This window comes from Amphibalanus amphitrite, unplaced genomic scaffold (genome assembly GCF_019059575.1).
Source record: "Amphibalanus amphitrite isolate SeventyFive unplaced genomic scaffold, NRLGWU_Aamphi_draft 000240F_arrow, whole genome shotgun sequence".
Lineage (NCBI taxonomy): Eukaryota > Metazoa > Arthropoda > Thecostraca > Balanomorpha > Balanidae > Amphibalanus > Amphibalanus amphitrite.
Window position 1 is genome coordinate 175,001 of NW_024881735.1, and position 16,294 is coordinate 191,294.

At 48.7% G+C, this 16,294-nt stretch overlaps 1 protein-coding gene and 1 long non-coding RNA gene across 10 annotated transcripts in view; one reads left to right on the forward strand and one right to left on the reverse strand.

Moving 5' to 3' along the window:
- LOC122386089 overlaps positions 1 to 13,307 on the reverse strand; it is a 15,934-nt gene extending 2,627 nt beyond the window's left edge. Inside the window, exons 1-3 of the long non-coding RNA XR_006257332.1 lie at positions 13,288 to 13,307; positions 1,958 to 2,114; positions 1,141 to 1,230 (exon numbers count right to left, since the gene is read on the reverse strand). This is a non-coding gene — a long non-coding RNA (uncharacterized LOC122386089). The remainder of the gene's footprint in view (positions 1 to 1,140; positions 1,231 to 1,957; positions 2,115 to 13,287) is intronic.
- The window catches only part of LOC122386088 (protein Dr1-like), a 75,689-nt gene that overhangs the window by 56,270 nt on the left and 3,125 nt on the right, over positions 1 to 16,294 (forward strand). The window contains exons 1-3 of one of the 9 annotated variants that reach the window (XM_043374901.1): positions 4,867 to 4,882; positions 5,342 to 5,418; positions 14,659 to 14,891. In XM_043374901.1, coding sequence (XP_043230836.1) covers positions 14,672 to 14,891 — 220 coding nt within the window. In that variant the 5' untranslated portion in view covers positions 4,867 to 4,882; positions 5,342 to 5,418; positions 14,659 to 14,671. The other 8 variants (XM_043374905.1, XM_043374904.1, XM_043374909.1 and 5 more) reach the window with 8 other exon arrangements.

The window sequence follows — 16,294 nt, forward strand, 5'->3', positions numbered from 1 at the left end:
TCTCCATAGGCGCGGGAACCGGGGGGAGGGGGCAGTGGTGGCAGCTTCCCCCCCCCCCCCAACTCTGGGGCCGTGCGGGCGGTGCCCCCACAACTTTCAGACAGAATACCGCTCCTTTTTGCAAATGTTTTCTTTTTTTTGTTGAAAAAGCCAAGGGATGAAAAATAAGTGGCCTAAAACCGGCGAGAAAACTATATTTGGGGGATCCTAGGTTGATCTCTATCATGGTGTGACCTCCCCCCCCCCCCCCCGTCTAAAAGTAGTTCCCGCGCCCCTGGGTTTCTCTACGCTATTGAATCACGCTGCTGATTCTAGTAAGTATCTACTACACAACCTTCTCACATTAATTTTTCTTCGAGCGTTTTGGGGGGCCAAAAGATATGTTGGCCCCCTCTTTCAGGCTTTTTGGGCCCATGGCCCCGGTGGCCCCCTTGAATCCGCCAGTGGGGGCGGTGCCCCCACAACTTTCAAACGGAATACCGTCCTTTTTTGCAACTGTTTCTTTTTTTTGTTGAAAAAGCCAAGGGATTAAAAATAAGTGGCCTAAAACCGGTGAGAAAACTAGATTTGGGGGGACCCTAGGTTGATCTCTATTATGGTGTGCTCCCCCAGTCTGAAAGTAGTTCCCGCGCCCCTGACTTTCTCTACGCTATTGAATCACGCTGCTGATTCTAGTAGGTATCTACTACGCAACCTTCTCACATTAATTTTTCTCCAAGCGTTTTGGGGGGGGCCAAAAGATATGTTGGCCCCCCCTTTCAGGCTTTTGGGGGGGGCCATGGCCCCGGTGGCCCCCCCCCTGGATCCGCCAGTGCACACGAATTGTGTGGAAGCTAAGCCTGCCGATTCCTGAGGGGAGAGCTGCTCAACCCCCATGCAGATTAGATATTCGAAGAAAGTCAGAAGCCAGTGGGTGTCGACGCAGGCCTTCGTTTGTCTTCTTTGTGCAATAAATTTAGGTTATCTCTGCATTCTTCTTAAATTTCGTCAAAAAGCTGCAATCCATGAACAATAAACATTTTGTGACGTTATTACAGACCGTTTCATTCAAAGAAGGTAAATTTTCGGATCCTGTCTAAGGTGCATTATTAGGGGGTCACTGGCGGATCCAGAAAGGCGGCTTACCTACCCAAGACTTACCTACGCTGCAAGCGGGGTCCGAAAACCCAAACAGTTTCTCGAATTTCCCAAAACTCCTTGGATTTCGATTTCTTATGCACTCCTCTGCTCCTGAAAACAATTTTTACCGTGAAAGTTGATGAGTTTTCTTTATAGGTATGCTCGAAAGACATACATTTTCGTCAATTTCGATCGAATTTTCTTCGTAAATTTTCGGGCTACGCGCAACAAAAATATATGAACTAAATTGATACAGCAGTATACGTAGGTGTAGGCCAGCACTGGCCACTGAGCACTCAGTAGTAAGCTCACAAGTGCGCAGTAGCGGCGGAACACCTTCAATTAAGGGGAGGGGGGGGGGCACTGCCGACTTTCGGTCCCATTCTTTCCATGCAACGCCCATAGGGCTAATGTTAAAATGCAAAAAGCAAAGGGGGGCATGCGGTGCCCCGGTGCCCTTCCCGTTCCGCCGCCTATGAAAATGCGAAGTGGTTACTGGTTAGCTAGCCTGAATTGGATTGGATGACTAGGTACGCATTATAAAACAGCACTTGATCAATAACCAAACTAACAATGCCAGGTTTTCGCTAACTAGACATTCTTATTAGGTCCGTTGCTTTCACAAGACCGGGCTGACCGACCATCTCTAACTAGTAGGGAGGTTCTCCCTATAGAAGTTAGAACGGAAGATGACCCACATAGCTGCGCGGGTGCGGTGGTCGCGCGGTTCTCCATCGCCCTGAGTATGTGTTAGGGGGAGGACGCAGTTCGGGTAATCAGCCACTTGGCTCGTGCGCCTGCCGACGGGTAATTAGTGAGGTCACCAGCGATTCCTCACTGTCGGGTGGTGGCTCGGCCGGCGCGATGTTCATTTAGATAGGTCGGCCCGCCGCGCCCCAGGTCAGCTACTGATCCAGTTTTCTGCGGCTGGCACCGCCACATCGGCACCGGCACCACCGCAGTCCGCATAGGCGCTCTGTCGTCGCGCCCTGGAGCTGTAAAAAAAAAACACACACACACACACACATCATTGGTGGCGCCCAGATATACCTACAGAGCGTTCCTGGCAATGTATTGAGATTTGAGACCCCTGACCCTGACCTGGGCTACGGAGTTGGAGTCGGAGTCGGAGTCGGTCGGAGTCGGCAGTTTTCCCGGAGTCGGAATCGGAGTTGGAGTCGCTTAAGTGTTACCGACTCCGACTCCGGAGTCGGAGTTAACCCTCGCCGGCCGAAGGGAGTGTCTCCCCATAGGGTTTTTTTGCGATAGCTCCGAATACGCTGGAGATGGAGAGCTGAAACTTGGCATAACTAGCCTTTGATTCAAGCCGCATCTTGTGGTACCAACCACATTTTCGGGTCAAGTCAGGTCACTGACCTATGTGACGTCACAAGTGATCCTCTGCACGGTCCTCAGATGTCGCAACTTTGCAACACCCTCAGTGCCAGAGGAACTTTTACAGGGAGTAGAGGGCGTAGTATCCTCCAGAGGTCTCACAACTTGTAAATCTCGGATTTTTTTCTTAAGGTTACATGAGGTCAGGTCGACCACTTGACCAGACTCACCATTACCTACCTACCTACCTATAGCCTTATAAGGCAATGGGAAAGATGAAAACTGCTATTTTGGTGCCGAGAATGATCTCAAACTATATCAAACACACAGAATCGGGATTTCATTCACTCCTTGCAAGGCCCGTGGCTCGATGCTTCGTTTTTGCATTGCTTACTTTACGTGACGTAATTTATGACGTCACTAGGGTCATGAGAGTTGTTTTGCCAATAACTCATAACTCCCGATCAAATTGAGCTAGCGAGTCGGGATCGCCAGTAATGGACTCAGGAATACATGCCGAATCGAATGATATGCAATAGCCATTTCACGACGGGCTATCTGGCGAATGCACCGAATTTGACCAAATATGCACCATAATATCTTTTACAGCAACTATCTTCATGCACAGGTGTTCCCAGAATCACAGTAGTTTAATTCAAGGCATTGTTCAAAAGTATATAAAAAAATGGACCAAAATCAGCATGCTACAATTATAAATTTAAGATAAAAGAAAACAGGGCCTCGTCTAAGGAATTTTCACTGGGGGGGGGGGGCAGAGACTGAAGGACCCAAACCTAGGGTACCCCCAAATCCTGTTTTCTCAACGGATTTAGGCCACTTATTTTTCGTCACACCTGAGACCATGATTTTTTAAAACAAAAAACAAAAAAGGCAATCCGAGCCATGCTCGTATAGGGGGGAGGGTCGAACGGACCCCCTCGGTTTTTCAAGAATAGTTCACGTAAAAGCGGCTGACCGCGACGAAACTTTCAGTACCCTCCCTCGCGTTAGTCGATTTTACACCTACTCTGAAAATGTCATGACCCTGACCGTAATGACCTTTGATCTGTGACCTACTTTTCGAGACCATATTTGACCGGAATCGCGATTTGGCGTATGTCGGCTCGCATTAGCCGCGCGTTTACAGTCTTTTCGTGGTTTCAAGCGTTCAAACATGGAATATGATATTGCTCCCATGCATTAGGGTGGGCGTCAAGGTCACCGGGAGGTCTGGTCAGGTCATTGACCTTTGATGACTTCGGTTCACTTTTTCGAGTTTTACATGATTCTAGGCCAGTTTTTGAAGCTGAATTCGAATTTAGCAACCATTTGAACATTTACGAAGTAGTTTTGGTGCCTTCGTAACATGTTTTGAAGCTGTCGGAGCCAGAGGCGGTTACCACCTACTACGAATACCCGGCAAAAAAACCCTTAGGTACTGGTTGACCTGACCTGACCTGACCTGACCCGACCTGGCCTAAATGCATGAAGACATTATCTATGATCATAACTAACATGATATTCGTGATCAGCACCCCGACAAAAAATAACAGCCACCCTTTACGACGTTGTACTAAGTCCCGCGAGTTTCCCGACTTTTGGGTCATTGACCTGACCTGGAAGGTCAACCGATGACTTATGACCTTAAAATGAGGCTCATCGGCTTCCTCTCGTGACGGGCAGCCCGGTGGTTTTCTCCGCGAAGCTCTAGCTCGATCAGGGGCCAAACGGCAAGGGGCAAGGTCCAACGCCCCCCCCCCTCCCTCCCTATACGTTCGCGGCTGGAAAAACACCAATACGGGCGAGAGTTAAGATTAATGTGTTACCCCCTCACATTGCCCCACCAGACAGTGATAAGCATACTTATCCATGTTGGGCGTTTGATTGAGTGGGGGGGGGGGGGCGCAAACACGAGTTGGGTCACTGGTCAGCTGCCAATTGGCAATTTGCTACTTGAATCACAGTAGCAAAATCACAGAATCACAGTAGGTACTCAGCTCTATAGATCATAAAACTCTGGCTTTTCCCGTAGCCATGGAGTAGGTATGAACAGTTTTTGAACAAATAATGTTTCTCGTTAAATCCATGTAAGACTCCGAACAAAAACGTATTGCAGGAAAGGAAATTTTATGAGAAGTTCACGTTTTGACTGGGGGGGGCAAATGTTGGCCACTGGGGGGGCAATCCGCTCGACTGGGGAGGCAATTGCCCCCCCCCCCAGTTAACATGTTAGACGAGGCCCTGAAAGAAAAAGGTGTTTGCATGTGTGCTATACATTATACAAATCTACATCATTCATACCAACAATGCTTTATTTAGTAGCTGCGTTTTATGAGGAGAGAGCGACATATACACCGCAGCTCGCCGCAATCGTCTGCATTCTGGATTGATCAATGATTACGGTAATAATAAACATTTATTGATATTGGGCCTGTTCCAGCGCCTCCAGAAACCTCCAGAAAGCTCCAGAAAGCTCTAGAATCCTCCAGAGAGCGTTCCAGCGCCTCCAGAAAGCTCCAGAAAGCTCTCGCCAAAGCTCCAGAAACCTCCAGTAGCCTCCAGAGAGTTGGGAGGTCCAAATTTCTCTGGAGGCTCTGGTCTACAATTATGGCGCACATGTGACAATCACGAATGTAAGCAAAGGACTTTGGACTGATAATTTTACAACTTGAATGTAAAGAAAATCACATTGCTATAATTTTGTTTATCTTTCTTACTAAAATTGAAAACAAATTTTGTGTTTCAAGAGAGAACAATCCTTATTCTTTTGGTATCTGTGACGCCAATCTCCAGAAATCTCCAGATTGCGTTCCAGCGCCTCCAGTGAAACCTCTGGTAGAGCCTCCAGTCAAGAATTTCTACTGGAGGCGCTGGAACAGGCCCATAGATTTGTATTGAAACAGGTCAGATTTTGTGAAGAAAAGGAGTGAATACTGTTTATAGTGTCCAAAATTTTGAAAAGAGGTGAATTGCTTTGCCATTGTAGGACAAGTTCTTATTCAGATTCAGCATATACTTAATCTATTTGTATTGTATTTTGCATTTATTTTAGGTATCATTTATTGGACCAGAATGAAAGTAACATTTGCATTGAAAATCTGGTTTAAGTAAGCTTTGTAGTATTTCAGTATTCCATATAAATTTGTGGAAAATCAATAGAAATGTGAACAGCTGTATTAATTTTCAATTATTTTATCAATTATTCAATAAAGATCATCCCACTCGCCGGCCACCGTGCTGGTGCCGCCCCTAGCCGGGGTCTGGTGGGCCCCGGGTCTCCTCTGCCGGCGGACATTGGAAACCGGCGCGAGCTGGCGGACGGCGGCGCCGAAAACCGGCGTGTGCTGGCGGACAGCGGTGCTGAAAACCGGCGTGTGCCGGCGGACGGCGGGGCCGGAAGCCGGCGTGCGCCGGCGGACGACGGAGCTGGAAACCGGCGCGTGCCGGCGGGCGGCGGTGCCGGAAACCGGCGTGTGCCGGCGGACGACGGTGCTGGTGGCCGGCGCGTGCCGTCGGACAGCGATGCTGGGGACTGGCGTGCTCTGGCGGACGGCGATGCTGGCGGCCGGCGTGTGCCGGCGGACAGCGGCGCTGGAAACCGGCGTGTGCCGGCGGACGGCGGTGTTGGTGGCCGGCTTGTGCTAGCCGACGGCGAAACCGCTGCCACCGACGGCGATCGGCAAACGCAACGGATATGACAATCACGTGGGAAACGAGCACTGTCGATCCTGTATACTAACGCCGACCAGTACTTAACCCTATTCCTGGCGGGGGGGGGGGGGCCTCAGGAGCCCCCCCCTGAGGTTTTTTGTTTATATCTCCCAAACGCGTTGAGCTAGGAAGCTCAAATTTTCTGACTTTTCCTAAAAGGCTTCTACGCAACATGTCTGAAAATTTTGAGTTGATTTGACCTCAGGTCAGGTCACCAGAGGCGGTTTGGTGACGCTACCTCAGAAAAGTTTGCAATCACGCCAGAGCTAGAGTTTTTGACCGATCAATTTCTTCTCTTCAGGGTTTAGTTAGGGTACCAGTATGTGCAATTTGTATATCTCGGAATTTTGATATCGGTGACCTAAGGTCAGGTCAATTTCGCGACCTCCCCATTATAAGTCAATGGGGGAAAAATCAACTCCCTGTTTTTACCACTAAAACGGGTCGGAATGGCCCCATATACCATACATGACTTCATATACGATCAACCTTCACTACCTTGAGGTCTGTTTTGCTGTTGGGCAGCTGTGAGGTCATGTGACGTCATCAAAGGTCACCAAAGGTTTTTGGCCAATAACTCCGTACAGGAACAAGATACAGACGCGTGGATGGTCTCATTGTGTTCAGCTCGTCAAGACGCATCGAATGATATACATGATGACCTCGAGGTCACGTGACCTGAGGTCAACCTTTGACCTTGACCTTTCGAGGTCAACATATATATCATTCGATGCGGATTGACGAGAGGATCACGATGATGCCCTTAGTTTGTTCCTATCTTGACTAATTCGAAAGTTATTCGAGAAAAACTCTCTCCATATCTAGTGCCGCCATTTTGACTTTTTCGACCCCTGTGACGTCATCTTTGACCTGACCTGAAAATGACCTTAGTAAAAATTGTAGATCTTGGCCGTGCGTATCCGATGCCGTTTACCGCTTGTCGCTATCTCGCTTCGTTCTCGAGATCTCAGGGGGGGGGGCCGAATCGGCCCCCCCCGCCAGTTTCTTGTCCCGGCGGAGCCCGCCAGGAATAGGGTTAAACAAGCGTGATGATCTTTATGCGCGGATAGCTGGGACGGAGCCCGACATCATGCTCATCACTGAGGTTTTGCCCAAAGTCCAGGTCTCCGCCGTGTCTGCTGCGCGCCTTGCCATTCCTGGTTACAAAGCTTATTTAAGCTTCATTCCTGATGTTGTAAGTTCAGGTACTGTAAGGCCCCGTGGAATCTGCATTTATGTTCACGACTCCTTGCCCTGTTCCGAAGTTAGGTTTCTTGCCAGTCCTTTCCGCGAACAACTATGGTTAAATATCCGTCTGGCAGGCAGCGACATTCTGTTGATTGGGTGCATATATAGGAGCCCATCTAGCTCACTGGAATCAACCAGCCAGCTGAGCCATCTGCTGGATCTCGTCGCCGCCTCAGGACCTTCACACCTACTGATTACCGGTGACTTCAACGCTCCCGAAATCGACTGGACAGCTGAGGTATCAAGGGCACCAACTGGACATTGGTCGCATGAGCTCCTTGAACTTTTTAGGGACCACTTCCTCACTCAACACGTGCTGTCCCCAACGAGATACCGCCCCGGACAGACGCCGCACGTCCTGGACCTCGTGCTGACCAACGAGGAAGGCATGGTCCACGACCTCCGCAGCCATCCGCCACTCGGCAGTAGCGACCACGTTGTCCTGACGTTCACCCTGCGGTGCTACGCTGAAGACGAGCAAGTGGTAACACCGAAACCGGCACTCCACCGCGGCGACTATGGGGCGATGGTCCGAATGGCACGAGAGGCGACCTGGCCTGTCTCTGACGGCTGCACTGTTGACCAACACTACCGAGCGTTTCAAGAAGTCCTGGACGGCATCTGCGAGCGCGGCATCCCTAGGCAACACCCAGGTGGCAGGAAGCGAAACCTGTACATGACGCGCGAGGCCCTGACGCTGCAGAACCGTAAGAAGAGAATGTGGAAGAGATACCTACTTACCCAAGATACCCTGGACTACTGCCGATTCTCTCGAACCAGGAACCAGTTGAAGGGACTGGTTAGACGACTTCGCAGGAACTTTGAGCGACAACTGGTGGAGAACCTGCCGGAAAACCCAAAGGCATTTTGGCGTTATGTGCACTCCCGCCTGACCACCAGAACAAGAGTGGACGACCTCGTCACTGGGAATGGGGATATGGCGTGCACGGACGCAGCTAAAGCCAGGGCTCTGGCCGAAGCCTACAGCAGTGTGTACTGCTGGGATGAAGACCCGGCTGACGTTCCAGCCATGAATCCCCAATATGGAGGGCCAACGCTGGAGGGGCTGCGGGTGACGCCGGAACAAGTGGAGGGCAAACTCCGCAATCTACGTCCGACAGCATCACCAGGTCCTGACGCGGTCCATCCTAAGGTATTGCGCGAGCTGGCTTCCCCCCTGTGTGGTCCCTTGGCAGACCTCTTCAACCACTCCTTGGCAGACGGAAGAGTCCCGAGAGATTGGAAGCTAGGCCAAGTTGTCCCCATTTATAAAAAGGGACCTCGTAGCGATCCTTCCAATTACCGTCCTGTCAGCCTGACGTCCGTGACGGCAAAAGTGTTGGAGTCGCTCGTGCGTGACGCCCTGTTCGAGCATATGACAGAGACAGGCCAGCTAAGTGACTGCCAGCATGGCTTCCGCCCGGGACGCTCCTGCGCAACGCAGCTTCTCAGCACACTCGAAGAGTGGACTTGGCTGATGGAGGAGGGCGAGCCGGTTGACGTCGCCTACTTGGACTTCCGACGCGCCTTCGATTCGGTGCCTCACCTGCGTCTTCTGCAGAAGCTCCACGACATGGGCATTAGAGGACCCCTCCTCGAGTGGCTTAGCTCATTCCTGACAGAGAGGAAGCAAAGGGTCACTGTCAACGGCAGCTTCTCGGACTGGACCGCAGTCGGCAGCGGTATCCCGCAGGGCACAGTTCTGGGACCGGTGCTCTTCATCGCTTTTGTCAACGACCTACCTGGCTGCGTTGAGAGCGCATGCAAGCTCTTCGCTGATGATACGAAGGTGTACGTCGGAGCGGGCACCGAGATCGGTCGCAAAAGGCTCCAGCAGGATTTGAACGCCCTGGCGGCCTGGTCTCGGAAGTGGAAGCTGCCGTTCAACCCATCCAAGTGCACAGTGCTTCACCTGGGCAGCCAAAACGTGCGAACGGAGTACACGATCGAAGGCGCTGCATTGAAGACTGTCGACACGGAAAGAGACTTGGGAGTCCAGATGGACAGACTGCTTAAATTCAGGGAGCAGGCGGCGACCGCCATTGGTAAGGCCAACAGAATCCTCGGCCTGATCAAGCATAGCTTCGTCCACATCGACTCCAAGACACTTCCTCTGCTGTACAAGACAATGGTTCGCCCGCACCTAGAGTACTGCAACCAAGTCTGGGGCCCGTTCAACGCGGCCGACGTGAGGCTGGTGGAGCGGGTTCAGCGACGGGCTACGCGCCTTGTCCCTGGACTTCGGCATCTGCCTTACGAGGAACGGCTGAAGAGTCTGAAACTTCCCTCCCTCCAGTACCGCCGTCGACGCGGAGACATGATAACAATGTTCAACATCATGCATGGACGCTCCGGCCTGGACAAGGACGACTTCTTCTCGCCCGCCCCGAGTACACGCACCCGCGGCCACCGACTGAAGGTCGCCAAGAAGCCAGCGGTCAGCCGCGTCCGGCGCAACCACTTCGCCACCCGGGTTGTGTCGGACTGGAACGCTCTACCAGAGGAAATCGTCTGCTCGCCATCGACCAATGTTTTCAAGAACCGGCTGGATAAGCACTGGACGAACTATGCCTTCGTCGTTCCACAATAGTGAAGACTGTTGACGCTACCCGAGCTCTCTACGACGGATCCACCGGGCAATCCTAGTGCCTTCAATGATCCCCAAATATCAGGTATCAGGTATCAGGTATTATCTGCTATTTTGGCGCCGGGGCCCGGGAATGATCTCAAACTATATCAAACACACGTAATCAGGATTTCATTCACTCCTTGCAAGGCCCGTGGCCCAATGCTTCGTTTTTGCATTGCTTACCAGTTACCAGTTACCTTACATGACGTAATTTATTACGTCACTAGGGTCACGACACGAGAGTCGTTTTGCCAATAACTCCCAATCAAATTGAGCTAGCGACAAGTTACAAGTTAAGTTACTGATGTGCTTACAAGTTACACGGACATGATAATATTCAATGGCATGATGTATAGTGTTTGTGCTCTTTACATTAGGACAATGTCTTTCACCTATATGCATACATTTAATAATTCTGTGGACTAGGCTGGTTTGAATGGTTGAAAGCTGCATTGTACATCTTGGGAACTTCCAACTCAGTTGCAACTTGCACCATGGAAAGGCAATGAGCCTCTCATCCATTGGGGCTAGATGAGCGAGAGCCTAAACCTGAGCTATGTTCAGTCACTGTTTTTATATCAGCGTGCTGTCAGTTTTCCCCATATCAGTTGGGGAAACTACGAGGAGCCAAACAAAAAATGGATTAGCCAATCAGCGGCTGGAGTGGGCGGGGCGATGACCATATATGGTCATAAAATCAGACAACTTCATCTTTTCAATGAATTTTAGCATTCAAATGAAAAAATAAGGCATAAGAATGTTTTTTAACCACACAAGACCTACACTCACCCGGTGCATAATTAACTGGCGGCTCTAAATCGCAGAGTTACAACGCAAGGTCAAACCGTGATTGGCAAATATGGCGGATTGAAACAGACGCGCCAAAAAATGTAAGCAGTACCGTGGTTTAAAAATGTCATTATTTTTATTATTTTGTTTATGGTTTTTCTAATTGTAGTTAAGTTATTATTTTAGAATTAAATATTTTTGTTTATTCTAATTAAATTAAATCTTTAAACAATTTTCTTTCATAAATCCAATCCATTTATTGAATGGCCAGCTGATTGTGACGCCCAGAACCTGCAGAAAAGCCGTTTTCCTATCGCCATTTTCGAGTCAATTCGCCGAATTTAATCAAATCACACTAATTCCTAGTGAAAAATGGAAGCCTTTTCTCTCCAATAAGTGGACGTGATACCACAAGTACCGGCTCGTTATACCGTTTTTCACCCTTAGTAGCGGGGGCTGCATTTATGCCCATATATGGTCATCAAAAGTCAATTTATTGACCAATCCATTTTTTGACAATCACCTCGTAGTTTCCCCAACTGATATAAGGTATTTATTGCTGGCGCTTCTTTGCCTCTCATTGGTCTAACGAATAAACCACTTGAATTCGACCAATAGGCAATGAGGAGTCAAGAAGTAGCAGCATGCTTGCAGCCTGCTGATAAATAGGGGGGGGGGGGGGGGGGCGAACAGAGCTCTGGATAACCCCATGCTGGCATTTATTCTCTAGGCTATGCAGTACCAGGAAATCCATTGCTGGTAGCACTGGTAGCAGTGTGCAGTGCTGGTAGCAGTGTGCATTTCTTTATCTAGCCAAAAGGCTGGGTTTCAAAATTTTATGGTAAAAATTTTAGCCCTTAGTTACTGAACAGGAGACATACTGGGACTGGCCATTTCATAATTCTTTGATTTTTTAGGCTGGGCTAAATTTTCTCCTTCAAACTTGTGGTCTTAGTTACTGTGGCTTGGTGTGGATTTCCACCCCAGTTGGTGTGGGCTGATGCAGCTTCACTAGGTACCTTTGCTGGTGTGGCTTTGGCTTGGGGACTTTGCTTTGGCTTCTTGTTGGCTGGTTAATGCTGAAGACTGGTATGAGTCTGTGACTGGCTTCAGCCTCTTTGGAGTTTGGTTAGTTATTTTCAGTGTCCCAAAATTATATTTTGGTTTGGGTGTCAGAGGGGAATATTTGTCACTACAAAAAGGGCTGAGAGTGTAAAATTGCCAGTCAGAAAGGCACAAAAAGAGCGAAAACAGAGATCAACAATTTTATTTGTGAATTTTGTAGGATGTGGGAGCTGCTTTACCTATGCGATTATTGAATCGAATATGGAGGTAGGTAAAAGTTTCATGCAGATGCTCTTTATTGGTAGAATAGGGAGTGAAAAATTGTTCTAGAAAATTGGGTGTGGGAGTGGGAAAATCATTTCAGTAGGCGGAACTATGGTCAAGCGTACCCATTTTCGGGAACGCATTTTCGTTCCCATGTTTGGGAACGACAAACCCAAATATGGGAACGCCATGTAGGCATTATTTAAAACAAGAAAAAGAACCGTTAAATGACGTCCAAAAAATATAAAACGATCGTGAACCGCCTGATATTTGTCTCAATATTGTTGGGAAAGAGTTTGATATTGTAAGGCCCATCGTAGTTTCAAATCGTTCCCCTATATCTAAAGCAGTCCATCATCCGGGCCGCGAGCCCAAATTTGGGAACGCTCTCGTACACTGGCGCTGCAAGCGTTCCTTATTATGGGAACGGCGTACCCAAAATTGGGAACGATTTCACCGACGCCTTTCAGGGGCTCTTTTCATTAACATGCATCACGTCCAACGCCGCAAATTATTGTTAACGCAACAATCATCAGATGACCTTTCCGGCAAAACCGTCGCATGTTTCGCCCGGTCTTCTGCGCTTTTATTCCCGTCGATCTCGCAGCGGGCACGCCCCCCTCTGCAGGATTACGTAATTCACAACGCTCAGCGATGTTCGACAAGGTCTTCCATACCTATCCACCGTCCGCGCTGAGGGTGGAGACATGTCAAGCACCTGTCTGTTTATCACCGATAGTTGACGAGTACAAGGAAGTATCCAAAAATGGGAACGCTGAATATGTTACACCCTCAAAACACCTAGTCCTAATGAAAATCTAGTTTTTTCCTTTCTTGATGAGTGTAAGTGGCAAAAGGCCTGGTAGGATGGGCACGAGGAATTATCGAAATCAGCATAAAAATTATAAATAAGCCACACAGAGCGAGCTATATAAGAGAAATTCCCCCAAAACGATCACGCTTAGAAACACGGAAGACAAAAACCACGCTCATGACGCTCCTTATAAAACAACTCTAAACAGCTAGCATCCAAATAAAATATGTCTTTCCGGGATGATAAAATATAGCTGGATAATTTTCAACCGCTTAAACTGAGTTTACAACAGTAGCTCGGTAAATTCACTCACGTTCCACGCGGTCGTCCGCCCCGACACAAAAGTCAACAATATTACCTCGGGACCGTCCGCGTCTTCGCTTGCATTTGTCAGCATCTGGTGTCGATAGTATGAAAGTTCATAACCAGGCGAAAATTATTATACTTTACCTCAAACTAAAAAATGCTTCATTTTCCTTAAAATTGCATGTTAAATGTCGTATAACCCATATTTCCACCATTCTGTCATTTTCAAAAAATCATTAAAAATATCATTCCACGGTCAATTTCCTTGTTCCACGGTCAGATTAAAGATAACTTTATGGAAATTTAGTAGATACTTAAATCAGCGTGCACTTTTTTGAGACGTGATGCACTTTTGAGTTTTAGTGGGAGAACGGCCGAAAAATTGCCTTCCGTTCTCATAAATGGGAACGCCCGTTCCCATATTTGGGAACTCCGTTCCCAAAAATGGGAACGTTCCTATATTTGGGTACTCATGACCATAGTTCCGCCTACTGATTTTGATTTGGATGTCCCTTCCCAGTTACCACCCAAACTGGCAAATTTGGGACACTGAGTTGGCTGGAGTTTGGTTAGTTTGATTAGTTAGTCTGATTTACACACAAAAGCTACCAAAACTTTTTAGATTTGATTTGCACACAGACCTACACCACAAAGAAAGTAAGTGAGAAAAGGTGCCTTGATTACATGCATCAAAACTTAAAGGAATAAAATATTGTCACTTGAAGTTTCTCCACCCTAAATGTCTTAAACAATCATAGTCATGTATGTGATAATAATAATGTGATAGTAATAAGTAGCACTTAGGTGTGTGCCGTTTGGCAGCTCCATTTGTAGATGTTGATATTTATATGGGTAGGTATAACAAGGACCACAATCACCTTGTTAACCCATGCTGCCAGTGTCATGGGTAGTGCTGCCGGACACTGCATTAGCCAATGCTACTCTGTGCCTATTGTAGTCATTCTCTGCAGACAGTGACAATTTGGTGGCATATTGAGCAGTAAGGTAGTCTTAACATGTTGAGATATTTAATGGCAGAAATATCTGTTGCTTATACACATGATTATTATGTAGTTAGGGCATTTCCTGGAAGATTTTGTTCTTACCATGCTCATATCAGTGGTTCTGTTGAGAGTGAGACAGTGATAGTATCACTGATTCTCGAAGAATTAGTATTATTTACGTGTTGCATGGTGTGATCTAATACAAAGGGACAAAGGGTGGATAAGTAATGCATTTAATTTCCTATTCTACAAGCAGCTCATCTCATCTCATTTGATCATTTTTGCCAATCAGACAAGGCTGGTCGCTCTGCAATGGAGCATGACAGCACTCCTCTGAGATCAAAACATGTTTGATGCCATCCTTTCTCCTGCAGTACCCTGTGCAAGATGGCCACCAACGATCCGTCCGAGGACGAGCTGTCCATCCCGCGCGCCTCCATGAACAAGATGATCAAGGAGGTGCTGCCGCGCATCCGCGTGGCCAACGAGTCGCGCGAGCTGATCCTCAACTGCTGCAAGGAGTTCATCCTGCTGGTCTCCTCCGAGGCCAACGCCGTCTGCAACGAGCAGAACCGGCGCACCATCAACCCGGACCACGTGCTCACCGGTCAGTGCTGCCCTCCGAGCTGGGGTGCTCTCTCCCGCTCGTGCTCACCGGTCAGTGCCCTCCGAGCTGGGGTGCTCTCTCCCGCTCGTGCTCACCGGTCAGTGCTGTCGGCTGTGGTCAGGGTCGGTAAAACACTTCATTGGGCTGAAGTTAGGGTTGGACAGATCGGTTTAATTGTTGGTTTTGTGTGTATGTAGGGGGGGGAGTTTGGCTTGGGGGACATTGGCCTGGGCGGCCACCCTGGTGTGTCGCCAGGGAGTGAGGGCTCTAAGTCCATCCCGTGGACACTGGACTGGCCACCCTGTCCCGCTAACGTTCACCTCACCGCGTGTGAGTCAGCTCCTGGGGGTTGCTCATATCGGATCATGCTAACCGTGCAGCCCGGAACAGGGGGTATGAGGTGTTGAGGAAAGGGCATATACTGGGGATTGGTTTGAGGGATCAGAGGAATTGGTGGGTAGCTTGGAAAGGTGCTGAGAGTGTTGCGGCAGATGGACTTGGTAACTTAAGAATTGACTGTCAGAAAGGCTGACGATGTTTGGTTTCAGCGGAAGGACTGTTTTGGATTGATACATTTGAGCGATCTTTTATCACATTGGCAGACAAAGTTATCCCTGAAAAGGTTTATATAATCGTCGCCGTAGCCGCTCATGTCTCGATGGAACTTCGATCTGAGTTGGTTGGTATGTTTAGAGACAGTCCTTGTATTCACCTACTCATAAGTTACGGGGGATCAACCTCTCAAATTAACCCAGTCTCAATATATCACGTATCGGCAAGTGGTTACAATCCTCACTAGAGTACCTAGTGTATGACCCATGGGGCAGCTGTTTTCATTAAGCAGTACATCTTAGCGTTTAAGTACCCTCATGTCTGACATGTAGATACTTTTTTGTTTTGTTGGGTTAGGCCCTTTCGGTCCAATTAGACCATTTCAGAGCCGGGAGGATGACAGAAATTAGGTGGGAGACATTGGCCTGGGCAGGCATCCCAGTGAGTCACCGGGGCTGAGCCCGTCCCAAAAGGACAGGCCGACTAGCCCCAAGGTACTCACTGCACCCGGCTACGGGTGTGCTCCCTCGGAAGCACCGTTGCCGCTCCAAGAGAGCAGCCCGCATGGGATAAAGGTGCCTGTCCAGCCCGGAGTGGGGGGTTACGGCGTGGAGGAGAAGGTTTTCAGTATCCTGAGGATGGAAACGACGAAACGGTGGCTAGATGCTTCGTAGTCTTGTGTTTTTTTTTTCACATCTATGTTCCTACGAACGGAATACGAAACATTGTACCGGCTCCGTGGGACATTTTATATTATCCATAATCCAGGCTGGTGATGGCAAGTTGTAATCCTTGGATGCCCTGACTATCCCTGGGTATGGTAGATAGCTTTGTTTGGTTGTCACCGCTCT